Genomic DNA, 23,123 nt, shown 5'->3' with positions numbered 1-23,123 from the left:
CTTATTATCATTATTATTATTATTATTATTATCATTATTATTATTATTATTATTATTACTATTATCATTATCATCATTGACTTTTAATCTTTTCCCTTTCTCTCCCTTAGCAACATGCCTTTCACATGCAAAGTCTGCACGTACAAACACTGTCAGAAAGAAAGGATAACAGAGCACAAGGAGCAGCGACATGCCAACCACAAGTCGTGTCAGGAGCGCAGTCGTTCTCCCATCCAAGCACCCATCGATTTCACTAGGCATCATCTAACCCGCCCTGCTCTTCCCTACCAGCAACCCTGGGAACTACCCGCCTTGCCAGCCCCAACCTCCAAGATCTCACCCATCAAGGATCGCCCGAGTACACGAACAACCAGACCTACCCCTGATGATGTCCCAATGGACTCAGAGGCCGGCCTACCTGCAGTAATGGCAAGGGAGCCACTTCCCTCGTCTCCAGCTCCGACCCCTACCCCGGAAGTTGACTTCAGTCCTGCCAGTCCCAAAGACCCAGAGCCAGCCCTTGAAGACGCCCTCAGCCTCGGAGGAGACGAGTGGGAGGAACTGCATTTCGAGCATCAGGCAACACAAACCGTGGACACTGGATACCACATATTGCGACTGAAGAATCAGTGCAGGCTCTCCCTGGAGAGGGGAGAGACGAGGCATCTGGCGGGAAATACGGAGAGGCAGTCCTTTTTCCATGTCCTTTCAAGCGGGGAGACCGTCAATAGAGTGATTGAGACTCTGCACCTCCCTGGCGTAGGGTTCTACACACGTTTTCAGTACAAGGTTTTCAAAAATCAAAGAACCATCCAATTATGGTTTGTCTATATTTCGATATTCAATATTGGATACGGTCGAGCCTGATTACATTTGGAAATTACACGCTAGCCAACAGCATGCTATGCCGTGCTTCACGACGCATCCGCATAGCATGGGAGTGGTATAGCAGCAGCTCACTCTGTTGTGGCAGCGTCAATCGTTTGTACGGCGTGTATGGGCCAATGGTATATCCAGATTTTCTATAGAGATCAGAGGGTGGGAGGAGTTCTACACATAGTTCTACACATAGATTTAAGCATGTTTGCTGCTGTGGCCATTCAGAAGAATCACTGAACAAATTGACCACAGCAGTGCAGCGTGTGGCCTACTTTCTCGAGAAGGTAGTCAACAAGAATACAGGAGATCAAGCACATGTTGTTCCAGACGCCAGATTTCCAGAAAATGAATCGGAGTTCAACAGCAATGAAAGCAGAGTCACCGGAGACACTGAAATCAGGAAACCGTAAAGAATAGGCGTATTTGAAGTTTCAGGGATCCACATTCGCGATGATGAATTGCTTGGGTTGCAGGACAATTCAACATCCCTCAAAAATTTCACGAAGAAACTCCTCTGCAAACTTATCCCCGAAGAATTATCAAAAGCAACTGAAGCGGGAGAAGGAGCAAGGGTCTCCAAGAGACCTATGGTGAAACAAATTGATCAGAAAATCCTTTCATGTGTCTTGGAAACCACCTTGGGAAAGTATGATGTACCAGCCAATGACAAAAAAAAAAAAAATCCAAAAAACGTCCCTGCGAGAGTGCCAAAATGTGATAAGACTTCCATTGCAGGCTGCTGTTCTACAAGAAGGACAAGTGATTACAATCTAGCTCACCCTAGACCAATGGCATTTTTTTCTTCTCATCTGGTTTCTTAATACCTAATATTGGTATTTGTAACATGGTCAGCCCCACTTCTGTAGAGACAGATCTTATCATGAGTGGGTCTATAAGTTTTCAGCTTAAAACTTCTCTCCTTTAGAAAATATTCATCATTATCTTAATATTCGTTATTCAATCGATAGCAATTCCATTAAACACCTCGCTTCTCTGACGCATATGCTACTTATAATAGTCGTTTATTGAGTTTCTAGTCGTATACATGATTTAGTTAGATGGGGCCTATCAATCCATCCCATCAATTCGTCACCCCTTCTCAGTGACACCTAAAAAATCTAGAAGAACATATGTTTTCTTCTCTTTCTTCAATTCACGGACAGTTATCACATGCTCTTTCGGTTTAAGTCAATATCATGCCGCGGCCTGATATGGATCGCATTGCAGAGTGTGCGCAGGTGCCAACACAAGTATAGATAATGAAACGTTGCCCGCGAGATGGCACCATTTCACAATACTGAATGGGAGGGGAATATTTTGCTGTATTAAGGGTATATGGTCTGAACGCGCATGATGAAACGCATACGCGAAAAGTAGATGTATTAATGTGTTTCATGGGTAATGCGTAGGCAAGTTTAATGTGATCAGCACTGTACCACTGCATTCAGTCATTATTTATGCACAGTTCACAGAAGAATAAAAGTGCTAAGGCTGACAACTTTCTACCGTAAAATGCAACTTTACCAACATTTGAAAGATTGCAACAGACATGCTTATCATTTGTAACTCCTTAAATTACAATGCTAACCAGTACTTGCCAATAAATAGTGCAGCAGTATTTATATTGATATACTCCATCATGATAACGACGTGTCAGTTTGAACAAACACTAGCAAAACTCACCAGGACAATACAGTTACTGCTGTTTCCAATTGTTTGTTCTGTAACTCACACGTGCAAAGAAATAAATATCGGTGCACTCATACACAGACTGCAGGCTGGAATTGTTCTGTCAGGCTACTCAACAGACAGAGTTGTGGGGGTCTAGTCTAGATTTGGCTCAGTGGTGTCCGTCACTCCATTGATTTGCTTGTACTCCAGAAACCTCCTCCGCCCGTCCAGGTAGAGCATGGATTCTGGAGGAAAGATAATTTTCAGACATTTATGCTTAACTGGAAGCACAACTCAATGTGTAACACCGGACAACCTGCTGTCCATTTCTATATTCTATCAAGCTAGCAATAATACCTGCCAAGTTTGAAGAAAATTTGATCATGCATTTTCAAAATGATCGAAGTACATAAACTGGCCCTAATTTGGTCCTATCCTAAAAGGGGCCACCCCTGGGTCTGCCATGAACAAACATGAAAGTACAACCACTAATGTAAACTTAATCAACTCAGAGTATTTCTGGTTTTATAGAAGGAAAATTTGTAAAGATGCTCTATCTAAGTTGAGGTTTCTGGGTCCCCTGGGGGTCCCCAAGTGGGGCATGGAGATTAGAGGTAGAAATACACTAGTGTATATTCTATCATCCCAGAGAAAATATCTGCCATGTTTGGTGAAATTTTGACCATGCATTTTCAAGAAGAAGATGAAAATGTGAAAAAAAAAAATGAACCCCAGCTTCATTGATAATCTGCAAACCGTGAACCAGAAAATAGATTACCATTTTTATGGACCTCACCTCCATATGTCTTTGGCCACACCTGCATGACAGGCTGGTCAGCGGCAATGGTGAAGTGGAACACGTTGGTCGTATCGCGCTGACCGGTCACAGGATCAACCACCTCCGCATGAACTCTAATCTGCATGTAGCACCCCTCTGTGTATGCAATCTTTGACAAAAAGGAACGATGTCAGTATCTACCATGGCAAGAGTTTGTGGGTTTTCAGTATCATCATGGGAATATGTTATCACTACAAACAATTTGATCAACACACAGTCTGGTTAGATTAAACGTCGGCATGTTTTTCTTCTGTCGATTATTAGGATATATTGTACTACTACATCAATATTCCTTATCTTTCTTTCTTATGATATTTACTGCAAAGCTTACATTAGAATTTGACCTGAATTTATTTTGGAAAGAGTTAACACAGAATACCAAAACACAGTGGATCTTACATAAAATTGGTATTACAAATGTGGTAAGTTTCCCATGGACATATATACATGAAGATCTTCCGAGTACGATGCACAAAAGCTTGCAAGAGTAATGATTTATCATGGGTGACTGTATTAATGCAAACCGCCAAGAGGAACTCAGTTTTCCAATAAAAGAGACAAACATTTTACTACTGATCATGCAACGTAATGTAGACTTAATACAAATGACGCTCTAAGAATCCCTGCAACTGTATCCAGATGAAATGAGACAAGCACAGACACACAGACAGTAGCTGTTAACTCAATTTCTTTCCCATGATAATAACATACAACTGGAAGTTTAAAGTCTGGGATAAAGACTAACCTCTGACAGGAAGAAGAGGAATGAGCCAACTTCAACTGGTTTTCGGAACAAGATGTCGTCAATAGCCTTCATGTGAATTCTACAGTGACTGTGAAACAAATGTGAGATTCAAGCTGTAAGTTACCTGATTGTCTGAGCTCAGTGAGATTCATTTAGTAAATTGACTGACTCTGCATCCAACATTTCTTTTAAAGTGCCTGCTGCACAGTACACTCCTTTGTCTTAAAATTTGAAGCATGAAACATGAAAGTTATGTCAAAGCATGGCACCACTGTATGACAACATTATTACCTATGAAATAGTTTTTTTTCCTTCATTGGTTCTGTTTCACTGGAATTGAACCACACTTGCAAAAAAAAAGAAAAAAAAAAAAAAAAGCTTGGCTGAGGTTGTTCAAATAGTGCTGATAAAATGCAATTAATAGAATGAAAATGAAGCATGAACTGTTCACGTTGTTTGATCAATTTGGTCTTTCCCACAGCAAATGTCTATAAATTACTCGACTGACATTTTAACTGCACACACACTACTACAGGAGCACCCAGATGGAATCTGAGAATACAATTACATACATCTCAGTTTAAGGGGATGAGAAATAAGGGAGAGGAAGGAATGAAAAGGAGGAGGAAGAAAAAGGAAATGGGGAGAATGAGAAGAGATGAAAGAGGAGGAGAGAATGAGAAAGAGGAGAGTATAATGGGGATGTGATGTGCAGGGGGGAATATGGAAGGTTAGGAGAAAGAAGATGACAGGTCTTACCAGTGAAGAACTGCATTGGCAAAACTCAGCTCAAGAGCCTGTCTCATCAAGAAGCCTCCAAAGATCTTGTTGTACAAATTCCGCTCCTTTTAACAAAACAAGGGAGGCAAGCAATACATAGATATTAGATACCTACAAGGTTTCATCAAAATATTTTAAGATTACAATATCCTGGACATTATAATCATCTTCCCTTCTAATGTGATGATGGTATTAAAGACACCTCGTGGATAAGCGATGAACAAAACTTGAATTGCGCAAGATATCAACCACACATGAACCCACAATTTGGAAAAAAAAAATAGGGAGGAACTTTAACTACCGGTATATGACCTATCAAGCATTACATAATTACTGCTGAATGCAGGGCCTCGAAGTGGCTGGAAATCTTGCACGCAACTCTCAGTCTTGTGTTAAAGAACAAGCTTACAAATATGAAAATAAATGTGCAATCAATATGAGAATGAATATATAATCAAGATTACATATTTCTCCTCCCCAAAAGGCCAATTATAGATGACACACATGGAGGGACTATCATAGCATGCAATTCCCTTTTTAAAATCTTGCTAGGATAACAAGAAATGAGTCTTTCAAGCTATTAATGTCTGGCCATTTTGACAGCCATCAAACTATATACAAATGTACAGCCATATTACTACTGGTCTCTTAGAGACAAATACTAGTACCTGTGGAAAGCAAATGATGACGTTCTTGAGCTTTGTGTCTTCCATCCACACAGCATCATCAGGCTTAACACGCTGGGAAAATGTGGATGACCTGACCAATCAAAATCATCAAATCCATAGCTGAGTAAACATTTTAGTCACAAACGGTGCAGAAGTTAAGATAAATTCCATGGCATAGAGCTTATCCATGAGCTGACAAAAATAGGCACATTTTTCTGTAACTATGATCCCCTCTCTCACTGATGATTCCTGCCAAATTTGGTCAAAATCAAGCCCCAGTTTTCAAGAAGATTAAAATATACAAAATTATACAAGTGAGCAAATTTGGGGTATCTGAGCCAATCCTTGGGGTCCCATCATGGGGCATCACAACCATTTGGACAAACTATGATTCCCTCTCCACCATTGATAATGCCCGCCATGTTTGGTTTTCAGTTTTCCAGTAGATGAAAATGTGAAAAAATTTACAAATGACACTTGCATGACAGACGACAAAATACTGCAGAAAACACTCAAAACGGTCATAGCAGCTCACACAAGCTGGTCATTCAGCTCAGGTGTGCAAACAACAATACACAAGCAAGATCTTTACTACAGCAGGCATTTTTTCCATTTGAGGAAAAAGAAATCAACAATCTTGATGTCTACCATATCATGTACAGCTTGACTGCGATTATCCAGCTCTCTCTTACCTGGACTTCTCTATTTTCCGAATGCCTCCACGCAGTGAAGACCAAGAAAAAAAAGTGATGTCAAACACAATTAAAACTCCTACAAATCTCACATAATTTAGCTATGATATCCCCTAAAGAAAAAAAAAAAATGTTTTAAATCTTTCAGTAAAATGTGTCAATTTCAGGACTACGATTTTAAGCAGGCTTGCATAAATTTCACTACTGCTGCAGTGTATACTACCTATGTAGCTACCATTGGGTTGCAGCCAACTTGTATGCTCATACACACATAAACACTTGTTTCTCCCATATTTGGCCAAATCACTTAACTCAACAGGGGCCAGTCCTGACATGGCTCGAATAACGGAAGTCAGACTGTACCTAGAACGCAGAGATTCCACAAATATGCGGTGGATAATCTGCCTCTCCTCAGCCGTGGGGGCGCTCTTCAGGAGGGAGACCTGATCCCGCTCCTGTCTGTCACGCTTGCGGTTGTTCCCGGCCTCCATCTCGTTCCTCTCCTCGGGTGTCTCGGTGAGCAGCGGATTCACAAAAGCCGCCCTGGAGGGTGCGACATCAGCAATTAACCCATTGAGTATGATTTGATTTTGCTATAACACGCATTTCCCATAGACACCTGCCCGAGTATACTCGGGACTAGTCTTCAACAGGTCAATAATGTGTTAGTGCTGCTATAACTTGGTTGGATCTACGTGGACATGCACTGGGCTCTTGTGCCATGCAGGCAAAAACTAAATTTGCCAATCATCAGAGAATAGAATATGACTCACATGAAAATATGTTTCCATCTGCTTTCTAATAAAGTTTAATGAATATTGTTAAATTTCCACAAGTGTGCAAAAGAGAGAATTTGGCTGAATGGAGATGAATAAAAAAAAATCCTAATCTAACTAAATGAAACCGGAATTTGGTAGGGTCTATGCCATAATGACTAATAAGTATTCACATTTTCAAGTTTCATTTCAAGTTTATTTTTTACCATCTCTAACAAAATCAATAGCACATACATACATGTCGGCCTACAATGTAAATAAAAGGCAAGAGATGTGAACATAAGTAATCCCAATGGCAGGGTACATCATACTTTTGATGAGAATTAAAAGAAGTGAAGCATTTGAGTGATGAATAATTTGGGGGATGGAGATGGGAGGACCCACAAAAAATGAAGTTCTAAGATATCTCATACATTTTGGTTGGCATGACAGGAATGCCTCCAAATTAGACTATCATTGACAGAAACTTCATCTATACAAATGTACTCATGCCATCAGATATGATACCCAGCAATAAACACCTCGCTCTCAGTGGTGTTTTTTAAGCATTTTCAGGAACATAATTATACTGCAGACCATCTAATATTATGGTATCCTATTTATATATGTATGCATGCATGTATGAATATATCATCGCTATGGGTGACAAGACCTTGTATCTGATATTTTGGTGAAAATGACTTTTTTTGGATTAATGGTCAAATAATAATTTTGAAAATAACTTTCCTGGTCAAAGTAGCACATTGATTACAAGGATAGTATCCATAAAAACACCCAGCAATCATGATATCATGATATCCCATGCAGCAGCAGTTTGCACTGACAGACTTTCTGCTCATGCTCACACTTACGATTTGTTGAGAGGGTCTCTTGAGACGTTGACAATTTTGGCTTCCAAGATCTTGTCATACGAATTGTCCTCCTTTACCTGGATCAACAGAGAAAGATTGAGTCATATGAACATGTTTGATCTGTAATGAACACATGCATAAAAAACATATACAATTAACTTTGATAGGGTACTTGAAACTTCCATAGTTTACACATTGCTGTCTGAAAATATAGCTTGAAATTTTTATCTATCATGGTATAATGGGCAAATGTTAAAAACACAAAACATTATTTAAATGAATGAATGTCAATTGAACATATATATGTGGCTGCTGGGTCAATCCATGTCAAATCATCCAGTGCTTGTCACCCGACCCCCTCCGATTTTCTTTAAAATCGCACCAAATGTTCCCCAAAGTGTCTGACGGAAAATCCCAAAATATTTTGCCCCAAGGTCTATTGGTTGCTAAGATACAGCCTCACATAGCAACCGGTGCGCATTCAAAAAAATTAGTTAAAAGAAAATTAGGTATTTTTGATTGATTGTGGTGGCATGGATATTTATGCAAAAGTGTTCATTTTCAGGAAATTGAGAGAACTTTATAGTCTTTGCAAGAAAAACTGACTGTGACGCGAAATTGACTTTTCGTTATCGTGCACGAGGTCACCGAAAATGGTGTTAAATGTTAATTTCCAAAATTTTGATGCATATTTAGAGGCTAATATCTTCCACATTTCATCACCTTAGGTTCTAATATATTATGCTGTTGAAGGCTTTGACTTGCTCAGTAATTTTGAAAAAAATCGGCGCATTCATGCCCACCGTTTTTACGGAGAGCGCCCTCAAAGTTGACAAAAATGAAAAATGTGCCAAAGTCAAGGTCACGGATCACCCTTCGTCCCACCTAGGAATGGCACCAATTTTTGTGTATTGATAGACATTTACCTATATTATCTTGGGTTACCAAAGAAATTTTGCTCCCGAAATGTTCAATGGCAAATTTACCCTACCGAAAATGGTCGTAAATGGCCAAATTCCCATGTAATATCACATATTGGGTTTAGAGGACATTTCAAATGTCCAGGCTTTCAAGATAAAAAGGCCTAGCCCTGTGATATTTGCAGTAGGGATAGTCTGTTATACATATTTTAGTAATGTAGACCACAAAACACTTTCATTACATAATAATGACCTTGAAATTTAATCCAAATTTTGATAAAAACAATAAATTGCCCCATTTTCCTCATTGCACTGCATACAATATTATGTAATACATGTTTTGTAACACTTTTCACACAGCAATATTTCAAGAATTATGAAAGCTGACAGCCTACCACATTAAGGTTCTAAAGTATTTGTGCTCTTCTTTCAGATTTTGTGTCAATTTGATCATGAATGTTATACCCTTGACCTTGAAGTGCTTCTAAAAATAGCTGTAAATTTGTTAACTACAAACCTACACACATGACAGGTGTATTATGGCATTCTATACTTGTGATTCTTTCACAAACACAAAAGCTTTTTATGGTGTAAATGTATATACTGGAATTAATCTATACATGCTTGCAAGATATGTTACAATTAATTGCTTTGTTCTGACAATGACCCTCAATTTCAATCAAAAAACGGGACAGTAATATTTTGTGATTTTGTGTGCATTTCCTATGGAAAACAGTGCTTTGTGGTGAAACTCATAAAAACTTGACCATTTTTACTATCTATCACTTTGATTGATTAATTCTATTGTAGTTATGTTAGAAAAGTGGGCTGTGACAATTTCCAATAAAAAAAAAAACATGGTTATGATGTAGAAAATAGGTAAACAAAGAAATACATAAGAAATTCCAAAAACAAGAAAATACATAAGAATTGAAATGATTTTGGAAGTTTTCATAAGGTACAGAACAAATCCCCCGAAAAAGAAGACTCTCAGTCCTTTTAATGTGCATTTCACTGGCTAGAATAAGAGTCTTATTATGTTGGGCGCAATGTCAATAATTATCAACTATTATTACGTACTTAAATACAGGTCTTTATAGAGAGGAATAGGCATTTCTCATGATTTTGAAGGTCATAAATCGAGGGTCATTATCAGAACAAAGTAATTGATTGTAACATATCTTGCAAGCATGTATAGATTAATTCCAGTATACATTTACACCAAACTAAAAAAGCTTTTGTGTTTGTGACAGAATCACAAGTATGCCACAAAGCCTGTCATGTGTGTAGGTTTGTAGTTAACAAATTTACAGCTATTTTTAGAAGCACTTCAAGGTCAAGGGTATAGCATTCATGATCAAATTGACACAAAATCTGAAAGAAGAGCACAAATACTTTAGAACCTTAATGTGGTAGGCTGTCAGCTTTCATAATTCTTGAAATATTGCTGTGTGAAAAGTGTTACAAAACACGTATTACATAATATTGTATGCAGTGCAATGAGGAAAATGGGGCAATTTATTGTTTTTATCAAAATTTGGATTAAATTTCAAGGTCATTATTATGTAATGAAAGTGTTTTGTGGTCTACATTACTAAAATATGTATAACAGACTATCCCTACTGCAAATATCACAGGGCTAGGCCTTTTTATCTTGAAAGCCTGGACATTTGAAATGTCCTCTAAACCCAATATGTGATATTACATGGGAATTTGGCCATTTACGACCATTTTCGGTAGGGTAAATTTGCCATTGAACATTTCGGGAGCAAAATTTCTTTGGTAACCCAAGATAATATAGGTAAATGTCTATCAATACACAAAAATTGGTGCCATTCCTAGGTGGGACGAAGGGTGATCCGTGACCTTGAATTTGGCACATTTTTCATTTTTGTCAACTTTGAGGGCGCTCTCCGTAAAAACGGTGTGCATGAATGCGCCGATTTTTTTTCAAAATAACTGAGCAAGTCAAAGCCTTCAACAGCATCATATATTAGAACCTAAGGTGATGAAATGTGGAAGATATTAGCCTCTAAATATGCATCAAAATTTTGGAAATTAACATTTAACATCATTTTCGGTGACCCCGTGCACGTTAACGAAAAGTCAATTTCGCGTCACAGTCAGTTTTTCTTGCAAAGACTATAAAGTTCTCTCAATTTCCTGAAAATGAACACTTTTGCATAAATATCCATGCCACCACAATCAATCAAAAATGCCTAATTTTCTTTTAACTAATTTTTCTGAATGCGCACCGGTTGCTATGTGAGGCTGTATCTTAGCAACCAATTGACCTTGGGGCAAAATATTTTGGGATTTTCCGTCAGACACTTTGGGGAACATTTGGTGCGATTTTAAAGAAAATCGGAGGGGGTCGGGTGACAACTTTTCTGAAAATTGGATGATTTGACGTGGATTGACCCTGCTATTTATATCATTGTTTTATTATACCATGAGAAACTCAAATTTTCATGGCTCTCTTACTATATCAGTTTTTGATGAAACTTACACTATTTTGTCTGTCTGATTTCACTGATTTACATCAAAGGCCACTGGAACAAGGTGCAAAATCTGAACATTAATCACAAGTGTTACCCCGTTGGGGATGAGTCTCGAGAATGCTCGGGCAAGTGTCTATGGGAAATGCGTGTTGTAGCAAAATCATCTCGTCCCCAATGGGTTAATGAAATCTCAAGGAAAGTGAGCAAAGTTTCACCTGTTCAAGGTTCATTGTGACCTCTATGGATGTCCTCCCGACCCAGGACACATGACCCGAGAGACGCAAGTCCCTATCTGGCTTGATGTCATTTGAACACAAATCTGAAAATCAACATATATACGCACATATCGTCATCAAAGATGTGGCAACAAAATTCTTTGCTTTGTCTTTTTTTTCCAACAATTCAATTTTTCTCCCTTTGAGGTATCAAAAATACACTGTGACATCCATTGCAATTTATCATTGTAGTTTCTATCATAATACACTAATCGACACTCAGTTTTCTAAATTTATGTGTCACTATACATTTCCTTACGCTTCTTTTGTTCATACACAGTGTACACAAACCACATGTGTCTGTTTCTATATATATATTACAGGTAGCAACCTTCATTTGAGACAAATCAGTACTGTACAGTTTGTATGATCATATTACAAAATCAAAATCTACATTTAAATTGAAACATGAGCTTGATTAATTGCTTACCACTGTCCAATGGCAGCTGGAAATTATGTTCTCAAAGAAGTTACAACTTTATACAGATGGTAATTCACCAAGTTCATACATTTTTTAATCCAATTTTGTATGTAAACTAGTAAACATGATTTGATGTGTAATGTGCATTTTATACATTTTACTATTTGATATGTTGCAACACTTTACAATACCATTATGGGCAGCCAATAAGAGTACGAACACTTGGTCTTCATTAAGTTTTGAGGGCATTTTATCTGTTGAGGAAGTTGCTGTTTTTCCAAATCCCAGATAAAGGGAACTCATGCTGCATATGCAATCAACAAATGTAGTGACTTCTAAGAGAACACTTTTCTCTTTCAAAGTAGAGCTGGGGTGTAACTACTGAAATCAGTTATTCTGGGATAAAATCTCAGATCTGAGTACCTAATTGCTGATTCTTACCTATCCTGTCGACCAGACCGGTTACAATGACGAGTGGGGAGACCTTGACGTCCCTGCTGGGTTTGGTATGCAGGTAACACAGCCAAACTTGTGTCAAAACAGAGCACAGCATGCAACAACAACAAAACGAGAATGGTTAAATAGAGGAATATTGGGAAGATAAATAGAGATGAATACATTTTGCTGAATTACAAGAGCTCTGTATTCCGACATAAAACAATTAAGAAGAGTTTAGGAAAGAATTCCAAGTTAAAAACACGTATTCCTGTTCTCCTCAAAATGCGTATACATGTACATCGAAATAGAAAGACTGCAAAGGAGACCAGAATTTCTTTCTCCATTGGTCTATAACACCTTCCTGGTTTCATTATCCCACCTTTTTTTTTTTCCTTTTTTTTTAGTGCATAATACATAGGAATACATAGGGTTTGGGTGTTTGATTTTTGTTTACCCAGAAGTGGCACCAGAAATTGCGGTTAAGTTCTTTTTGTTTCTGATTAGATTGGTTTTGTTTGTGAGATGATAAAATGGCAGCAGCAAAATGCGGATAAGGCCTTTTAATTTTTTTGTCAGCTGAAGAAACCTGGAAGTGGCATGACGGGATGTACCAGAAAATTATGCTGAAAGCCTCTTTTTTTCTTTTTCTTTTTTTTTTGCTTGTCAGCTAATGTCAGCAGAAATATAAGCTGGCCCTCCCACTTCTAAAAATGCGCCAGCCTTGTTTATTTTTTTCAATCATTACTACTTACCACCAAACATATCAATGTCCTCCAGAATCCTGCCAATGCGAATACCATTGTACATGTTGATGTACTTCTCCCTGTACTGGGGGTCGGAGAGGGGAATCATGACCTCGTCGTAACTGTTGGCCATTTTCCGCGGTTCCAGCTCCGACTGGTCCCTTGCCAGGAGGCTGGTGAGTTGTGAGCGGTCATTCTTCTCTCCTGTCAGACTTGAAAAGGAAAACTGGAAAATTGAGCCTGAAGATTACGCTGGGGATGGTGAAAGCAACCCCTGGATCAGACTACTTGATATAGCATTGCTCCTGTATCTCACAGAAAGCTGCACCAAAGGAATTTTAGTTTAGCACACAGTTAGTCCCTGATATGATTTAAGTGCAATTTCACATCTCAGACTATAATAAACAGAAATGAATCACACTTAACAGAATGATTGAAGTTTAATCAATAGTAAAACATTCAAAAATAAAAAGTCATAAAAAGTTATGGAATTTAAAGCTGCACATGCTTTCACAAATTAATGATATTGACACATTTGGAAATTGGCTGAGGTAATGATGTCATGGACTAAGAACTCTCGGATTTGGTTTGTGAACATGACATCATCGATATCATACTTTTGGTCAATTGCATGATCTAGCAAGTAAAACATAATTCCCCATTGAAAGTCATCACTGTAATTTTACAAAAACTTGAATGACAACAAATACATTTTCTCCTGATTTCAGGTTTAAAAGGATATTTAGTGATAGATTTCTGTGTAGATCCATGAAAGATCAGTAAAGCATGACATAATCACTTCACTAAAATTGCATATGTGATTCAATGAGTTTCATACCAATTTTCAATTTTGACAAAACATTCTATGTGATTTCACTCTATTCATTGAAGCCAACTTGGACATGGTGTAGGAATGGATCTTGATATATAAAGAGCCTTACATAAAACTCATACTCATCTGGCAAATATATTTAACAACTAACAACATTTCTGTATGATTTTTTTTTTTTCAATTTTATTTTTATTTATTTATTTATTTATTTATTTAATCTTATTTTATTCATTTTATTTTATTTTTTATTTTTTTTTTGGTGGGGGGGGGGGGGGGGGGTGGGTTATATTACAAAGATGACACATACAGCCGAACCCCCCCTCCCCACCCCCATAAAAAACACAGTTAGCAACCAAAAATGAATGGCAAACAAAACCAAACATTCACTTCTAATTCTGCATTGTTCAAACACACATATTTGATGGTAGCATGCTATTATATTCTACTTACTTCCACAACTTCTGAGCTCCTGTTAACTCCTCCATTTTATTTCTCACTGAAAAAACAAAAAAGCACATTATGCCTTACCCTCTTACCAAATCCAAAATGTATTGCAGATCAGTTACTGCAACTGCATTTATGAAATCATATCCAAGTCAACATGACAATAGACTTTCTGTAATGTATTACAATTTATGGCTGTTTCCTTTCCTACAGCCCAGTAAACAAAGCGTTTCATTCATTTGCTCCCTCTCATTAAGTTCCATAGGCAGGAATTCACTTAGTTGTTGCTAGGTAGAGCAAGCCTACAGCAAGTTTTGTGGTCATTAAGGGCAACTTTTGTGAACAAAGCATGCATATAGCTTGAATACATTACAGAACCGGTCTACTGGCATAGATTTTGTGGTAGTGACAGTGTTTAAAGGGACCAGGTACAGTACTGGTTGAGGTGAGGGGTTCGTGTTTTGAACATTCCTAAGTGAGATACTGAGAAACCTCTTATGAAATATGAAAGAGCATGTAATTTTAAAAAGGATTTAACGTTTATTTGATGAAAATCGCTTTTCAAATGGCTGAGATATCCAAAAAAGTGATAATAATAAAAGGCGACAGGCCACAACTTTATTAGGATCTCTTTGTTTCACCTTGTTTTTGGATATCTCAGCCATTTCAAAACCGATTTTCATCGAATAAACTTTTGATGCCCCTTAGAATTGCATGCTCTTTGACATCTCATAGAGTGGTTTCTGAATGTCTCGCAAAACGTTAAAAGCTAAATTCTCGCCTCGACCAGAACTGTACACACCCTTTAAGCAAATGATTCAGACTGGAATATATTTCTTTCCTTGTGTTAAATAAGAACATCAATATCACACGTTTACAAATTTGATGAATACAAGAAAAAATACCTCAGGTCAACAATATATATATATGGGTCAGAATTTTGAACGATGTACAATTGAGCCAAAACAAGGCAAAATTTAAAAAGTACGAAATTCTCCAAATTATTCATCTTACCTGAAAGAGTATATCTCAAGCTTTAATATGAACCCAATTATACTAGGATTTTCCCAGAGGAACAAGTTTTTATTCACCGCTGAAGTTTACCATGTCCAGAGCAGCGAACGTCCGTGAGGAATAGTACAGCACATACACTTGAATAACATTTAACATAGTTTGCAAAGATCTGATTCAGTTCAAAATCCTAACAAAATATCTTAAGGGACATGTGTACGTGCTTGCAGAATATTAAGCTTGTACTCTCAACCTGTACGTAATGGTAGACAACTGATGATTAAACTAAATTCGTCGTTTCTGTTGAAATATTGCTCTTCCGCTAAACACTTTCTCCACTTTACGCGCATTTTACAGAAACTCAATATTTTGACCTCTTATTTCACTATCCCATACTTCAATCCCCACTCCCAAATAATAACATACCTTTTTAAGATGTATCTGATCTAGGCAGTCTCTATAACCCAACGAACATAGCATAGTTTTCATCACGGAGGTTCGCATGTAGCTCACGGACGTTCGGAACAAACAAGATGCAGCTCTCTTGAGTTGGAAACGCATTCTACTCACAACAAACAGCAATTTCATGTCGAGAACATACTCCTCTGCAAAATCCTGAACAGATATTACCTTTTCTCAATTATATAAGCTTGTTTATCTTCTCATACTGAGGAATCAAAGAAAACAATTTTCCATCTCTCGTAAATGAACGTACAACCGTACGTGTAATCTCAGTGACGTAGTCCATCCTTGAGAACGAATATATTTATCAAAATTTCTTTATCATGAAGTAAAGATTCAGGTCCTAAATTTGTTATCTAAAGTCTACAATGCAAAATTTGCTTATAATGAACATGGTCACAGCTAAAATTATGACAAAGAATTAACATAGAAAGACAACAGAAATGTGCTCCGTTATAGAAATACGAGGTTTAGCTGGGGAGGGCAAACGAATACGTTGGGAAGAAATCCTTCTATGTTTGCTCCTTGTGTTACACACAGTTACCGAGGAGAATTTGTATTATTATATTAGTCAGAAATAATAATAGGTTCGATACTGCGAAGTTTCGTCATAACAAGACACAATAAGTCCATATTACTTGGATGGATGTTTTTGACTTCGATATTATACAATATGGTTTGTTATAACAAACATGTTGTAGCGCGTCATTTCGGAGGCTCGCTATTCATACAGTTTGTCAATACGAAAATTGATAGAGTTCGTATAATCATGAAGCTTTTTTATTCGGTAAATGATAGGAATCTCCGAAGGTTAATCGAAAGGTTTATCAATTGGAACATGAAAAATCATGTTCGCTTATCCAACTGTGGAGAAACAATTAAGTTAACAACTAAAATTCTCCAAATTTCAAAACCTCATAATAACCATTTTCACCTAAACGAATATCAGGCCCTTTCCACTTTTAGAAGAACGGACCTAAAAATAATGATCCTTAATATTTATTTTTCGGACTAACAAACTTTCGGAATAAGACAATTTTTAATAACAAACCTCCTCAATTAACTACAAACTTTTTTTTTCATTTTCGGAATAACAAACCTTTGGACATCAGAGTAACGAATCTTTGGAAGAGCGAACGTATCAAAGTGCAACCTTAAACCTATTCTTAATCATTACTTTTTTTAACATGTGTTTTCAAAGTAAGCACAAAAACACAAACAAATTAATGATCTCTCTGTCTCTTAAATGAAAAATGAAAAAAAAAAAGATCTTGGAAAGAATTACAAATGAACATTGCTTTTCATTGATGAGTATAAAACAACACCATGTGATGATAAGCGGAGGATTTGTTTGTTTTCATCAGACAATAATTGTATACTGCATTATTTTTGTTCGCTTGTGACAGCATTTCGATGAATAAAAAACATAAACAAACAAATAAAAACTTCTCCAGAGGAATTTGGTACAACGGGAGTGCACTGGCAATTCTTTTCTCTGTGTGTTGGAGCTCGATCCCTTCTCTGTTTCTCAGTCACTTTTATTTAACTGCTTCCATATACTTTTGAAACTTTTCCATTTTTTATTCAACACATGCCCATTACAGACTTCTTCCGTCATTATCCTGCATGTGATTACGTAGCACTTTTCGGATTTATTTTGGCTTGTTTTGTTTTCTTTCTGTTTTCTGTTTGGTCGCAGCATGTCCAGGCTATTGAAAGAATGAGAGAAAAATCGTCATGAAGAGAAAAATAAGAATGAATTAAGGCATTTAATATCATGACAATTACAGCGAACGTCCGTTATGGAGGCCACAACTGGATGCGTTCTGTTTGAGACGGCAGCTACCATACTCAAAAGATAAACACTTGGCGCACCTGTCACTAAAAAGTGGCACTGATCCTCTTTCTCCTACTATGTAATCCATTGACTTATTCTACCAACGAACATCCGTGACCAAAACGTTTTCCTTTTGTTATTACAAGTAAATTGAGTGCTGAACATTATTCACTTTTGGGTATGAGCGGCTCGGTGATTTGGTAATATTTTCAACTAACATTAACTTTATGTGCAGTGATATATTTGCAATTATCAGCAATTTCCTTTCTCGGACAGAACGTCCGTGAGCGAAACTTTCAGAACTTGTAACAGTACAAATTGTCTCCAGATCCTCATTAGAAAGAAATTTAAATGCACAGAAATTACAGATTACGCAAAATTCCATTTTCCTACAACTTTGTTTTCAATGTTTAGCTGTTTTTGTATAATTAGAGGGAAAACAAGCGTAAAATTGTGAGTAAATTTTCAACTGTTTCTTCATCATGATCACATAACGCCTTAAAAAATCTGAAACAACTGCCCTAAACTCATTGTTTACTTTGAAAAACTTTATTTGTGACTATTGGAGCTAAAAGTTTTAAAGAATATAGGACACTTTCGGGACAAGTTATCCCTATCGAAGGGATTGCATACGTCACGGACGTTCGCTGGAAATGTCACGGACGTTCGTTCTACTGATAGGGTCATGTTCCCGGATGGATAACTAATCGGCAGAGAGTACCTAGCCTTCCTAACTCTTTCAAAAATTTGAAAAGGTATTGTCAATGCAAATTATAAGAAATTTGACATCCTTACAACACATGTGTTGCTCAGAGGGGGATCAGGAGGTGAATTTTTAGAGAAAATATTAATTATTTCCTTGGTTTTCGGTGAATTGCATGGTCCAAAAACTGCGGACAAGCCTCAGTCCGCTCCAAAAATAACATACAGCTCCTCGGCTAGAGAGCCAAAGGTAAAATGCACCTTCGTCATCAAAGCAAGATGGTGTCCCACTCGAAAACGTTTTAATCATCACGGACGTTCTTTTTTTCTCGGAGGTTCGTCTAAAAATATAATTTCGGTTCCTATTTGACAAAGGATGGACAGAAACTCAAAACAAACATATTATCGTGTGGCTAGATCTTAGTTGATTACGACTCAGAACAATATCACCAATAGCGTTTAATGGGATACGATCTTTATTAGAAAGTAGCGGAAGCACGTCCGTGACGAAAACTGAGTATAATTTTGCATAAAAGAATATTACGTCCCATGTACAGCCAGCAGACGTACAATTTTTGCAGGATATGTTCATTAGGTGGAACACCAAATTTTCGTATACATTACAGTTGGGACAACAAAGTAGAATTTGCAGCAGCGATAGAAATAAAAGCACCACGGACGTTCGTCTGTTTAGGACTTTGATATTTCAATTGTTCTCTGTGATTTTAAACGTGCTCATAAAGTTCTTATAATTTTGTGGTTCATACCCATGATATGTCAGATCCAGAACATGGTCAGATATTAGATGCCACGTACGCTTAAAAATGCACATCATTAGTTTGAAAAACAAAAATTATTGTGAAAATAGCGTTTTTACCGTATTTTTACGCTTTAAGTCCTTGTCAAGTCAAAAATATCAGGCAAAAGTCAACCAAATCATATATTTCCTGAAAGGAAATTTACCAATCTTTGAGATAACATGAAAAAATCTGGTTTCTTAGATCATCCTGGCGTGTTCTAAGGGAAAGAATGTCATAAGGTGCGAAAATTGGCAATTGTACATCGTTCAAAATTCTCACCCATATATATATATATATATATATATATATATATATAAATCATTTATCAGAGAAAATCCATGGGTGAGTTAAAGATGAAAGAGTCAAAATCATCAAAATGGAATAGCTGGTTAACTGCATGCAAGTCAAGTTTGAATATTAAATTCATAAAACATGTGTGCATCCATAAACCTGGCTAATAAGTGGGTCACAAAGATCGTAGCTGTTTATTAATTACGGAAGATTATGTTGGGTGGGGTGTAGGGAAGGAGAGAAGTTCTACAATAGAAATCAGTTCAATAGCAGCTTGGCATTTCCATAAGTTATAAAATGACATACTGACTTCTAGCAGTAACAGGTAAGTTACAAAAATGGTAAGTGATTTCAGCCGACAGAGTCTGAAAGATGATTTATTACTGGAGGGAAAGAAAAGACATATATTTCCTTCACTTTTTTAAAAATCTTATTTATTATTATTCTTTTTTTGGGGGGGGGGGGGTGAGGGGCTGGGGTGAGGGGCTGGGGTGAAGCTTTATTTCACAAATGCACTATAAATGCAAAACACTTAATATTGGGCCCAGAGGAAATGGCAACGGCATGCAAAAGAATGCAGCAAGTTTTGACAAATTTTATTCAAGCTCTAACATGCTGTACATGTATTTGCAGTACTTGGTTTAATGAGAGTCAAGAACACTAATCTTACTCTCTGTGATGGTAAGTGGTTGAAGGCCAGGCTTTGTGAAGGTGATCAGTCGCCTCACATGTTGATGAAACTTGCAATGGTTGCTTACATATGGGTTGCCTAGCAACTTTGGCGAGACACCATACCTAGAACAGAAGAATAGAGATTAATAAAAGAAAATATTACTCAGTCAGAACAACTTGTCATTTGCTTGCACCCAATTGTGAAGACTCAAAAGCTCACTAGGCCAGTAACTGAACTATCTATTCATGTAGACCTGCCGGAGTACCACATGTGCTGGATATTTGTTTATCATACTAGTATCACATTCTTGCTGTACTGAAAAAAAAAAAAAAAAAAAATCACTGACAACTTGGATTCTGAATGGGAAAAGAAAAAGAGGGGGGGGGGTCACATCATTCACACTGCAAGCCTCTTGAAATGACTTTCCTAATTTCAATAAAAATTTGTTCTCCACCGAAATTCTCACCAGTCGCCATTGCAACCACCAACTACAGTGGTAACGTTAGAATATGAGACTCTCAATTCAGGTCTAGGCCCTAGGGCTAGGCCTACACGTACTCTTGAAAGAAGACAAAGCTTGGGGGTGTAGCTGCAGACAGAGCATACCCTACTTGAGTTTCAGGATCTCACTAGGTGACATTATCCTATTTGAATAGCAATCGCGATAACTGACCAGCGACCCCAACACTTGTGCAGTTACTGAATACTGCAATATTGTGGGAATGGCAGTATGGGAGCGCTTCGCGTTTCTTCTTCTTCTTCTTCTTTCTTCTTCTTTCTTTCTTCTTCTTCTTTCTTCTTTCTTTCTTTCTTCTTCTTCTTCTTCTTCTTTCTTCTTCTTTCTTCTTCTTCTCCTCCTTCTTCTTCTTCTTGTCTGTAGTCTGCTTCCTTCAACCTTGTTGAAGATTCTTGCAGAACTTTGGCTGGTCACAATTTAGCCCTGCCCCATCCCTGGACTATCCCTGATCCGCACCAGCGACCTCAACATGTACCGTTTTAGTTACAGCGCCGCGCGACGAGGTTAGCCCTGGACCTAAACAACAGTAAATTTAACAATCCTCTAGGGCCTAGTCTAGACCTACGGTAGACTAGATTCTAGTTAGGCTAGGTCTAACGTTCGTTAGTCACTTTATAGTTAGGGTTTAACATGAGAGGTTAGAGCTATACTAATTTGCTTTCTAACTGTTAATGTTAGAGATTCTAGACGATGATAACAACAGGTCGATATATGTGGCATGTAAAAGATCATGTGTCCAAATTATACATGAATTGGCCGCCGTTTTTCCGTGGCATAACTTATAAAGAATAATTGGGGGAAAATGCGACAAAATAACGCACGAATTTTTTACGTGTGGGACTACACATAACGTTACATGTCTTCGTCTGCTCGACGCAACATTTGCAGACGACACATTTGCGCACTGGATGGCGTTTTTCGTAATAGGTTCAAGTATACATATACCACGCATTTACTTACCAAATACGATTGAGAGACATTGTAGAAGTGTCTGTGAGTAGAATAACTTCAAAAAGCGTCTACAACATGTGACATTTTCTTTCAGAATATCGCCAAGTTTCAGACCCTACCGCTCAAATCACACCTGCACCTGAACCGCATGTATCGATATCTCATGGGTGGATGAACGAGCAAGAAAGGGGACGGTCGGTGCGGTGGACATGGTGGTGACGATCTATCCGCACGAAAAGGGAGCAAGGGCGCCGCTTATCGAATGTAACCACGCGAAATGTTAGCAGCCGACACCGCTTCTGTCGAGTTCAGTGGTCGCAGCCAACTGTCACTAACCTAGGAAATCAGTGCAGTTTTTTTTTTTTTTTTAAACTGAACATCACCCTGTTGCATAAAATCCTTACCGCTGGACTTACCGCTCCTTTCTAGCGGTAAGTCTTCAAATTAGCGGTAAATTTTATAATCCTTGATGCTGATTGGCTGTGACGCCTAATTTTTACGGTAGTTACCATTGAAATTCAATGGTAAGTTTTATGCAACGGGCCCCTGATCACACATTTGCCATGTGAAATCGCTGATGACTGTACTGTACTAGTACTCAGTATGGGAGGCCCAGGCGGGCCATGGGGATCAATGTGTTGTATATGGCTGCATCTTATGATGAAACGAAATGCTTGTTGTATTGACTACCATGACAGTGGCGTGGGCATGAAAGGCCTGGCGCCGGACCAGGTCATTCGGGACATCCAGCAACGGCGATGCAATCTTTTGGCATTCAATAAAGCCGCCAAAGCTAATTGTATAAAAACAAAAGTTGATTATTGTATTCTACTTGATGAATTGTTTTTGCAGATGGTTTATAGATCAAAAGGAATGACAATCTTGTTTTGCATTTGGATATAACGGATATGGATATAAGCATAATGTAGGCTTTCTGAACAGAAAGAAGTTCACAGAAAATTCTAAGTGACTTGAAAATACCTAGCCAGATGATTGTTGATTGTATATTGAATGTATATTGTATAAGTTGTATTTTCTTTTCATTCTCTCGACAGGTACATCATAAAGGACCACGTGGTCAGTCCCAAGTTTCATAAATGTGCCGACCCCATCAGGAATTACGTTGAGACTTCTTATCCGAGACAAGTTATTTCAAAATAAAGATACAAATTATTAGTAGGTATGCAATCCTTTTCCATACATCATGTATTGCAAAATTAGAAAAAGAATAGAAATAAATGAATAGGAATAGGGAAAAAAGAATAGGAAAACTAGGAAAGAGGATAAACTGTCGAAAACTCATTTATTAAAGGAAGGGTGTTTGTTTTCCTACCGTCTTCTTTTCGATCTTGCTTTATGGAAACTTACACCACATGCATAGTTAAGTTTGGTACAAAACTTATCA

The 23,123-nt window shown here is 37.7% G+C and overlaps 1 protein-coding gene across 1 annotated transcript; it reads right to left on the bottom strand.

The window, feature by feature from the left end:
- Positions 1-2,445: 2,445 nt before the first annotated feature.
- LOC139716727 (acyl-coenzyme A thioesterase 9, mitochondrial-like) lies at positions 2,446-21,858 on the bottom strand. Its single transcript, XM_071628257.1, has 13 exons — positions 21,728-21,858; positions 20,248-20,372; positions 14,481-14,526; positions 13,208-13,410; positions 12,459-12,545; positions 11,537-11,640; positions 7,901-7,977; positions 6,637-6,816; positions 5,582-5,672; positions 4,893-4,978; positions 4,134-4,221; positions 3,347-3,497; positions 2,446-2,795 (listed from the first exon to the last, which is right to left on the bottom strand). Exons 1-13 carry the CDS (start codon positions 21,745-21,747, stop codon positions 2,704-2,706), a joined length of 1,350 nt encoding a protein of 449 aa, XP_071484358.1. The 5' UTR covers positions 21,748-21,858; the 3' UTR covers positions 2,446-2,703.
- Between the last annotated feature and the right edge of the window lie 1,265 nt (positions 21,859-23,123).

Source organism: Diadema antillarum, unplaced genomic scaffold, assembly GCF_040938485.1.
Source record: "Diadema antillarum isolate AM-2024a unplaced genomic scaffold, OU_Dant_1.0 scf00000069, whole genome shotgun sequence".
NCBI classification, from domain to species: domain Eukaryota; kingdom Metazoa; phylum Echinodermata; class Echinoidea; order Diadematoida; family Diadematidae; genus Diadema; species Diadema antillarum.
The sequence above is the reverse complement of the archived record's forward strand: the minus strand, read 5'-3'. Positions and strand labels throughout refer to the sequence as shown.

Coding starts and splice junctions, on each gene's coding strand:
- LOC139716727 (XM_071628257.1), bottom strand. CDS start 21,747: ATGTCTCTCAATCGTATTTG. Junction 13,411..14,480: donor GGAGCTCAGAAGTTGTGGAA/GTAAGTAGAATA, acceptor TTCCTTTTCAAG/TCTGACAGGAGAGAAGAATG. Junction 7,978..11,536: donor TCACAATGAACCTTGAACAG/GTGAAACTTTGC, acceptor CTGTTGATCCAG/GTAAAGGAGGACAATTCGTA.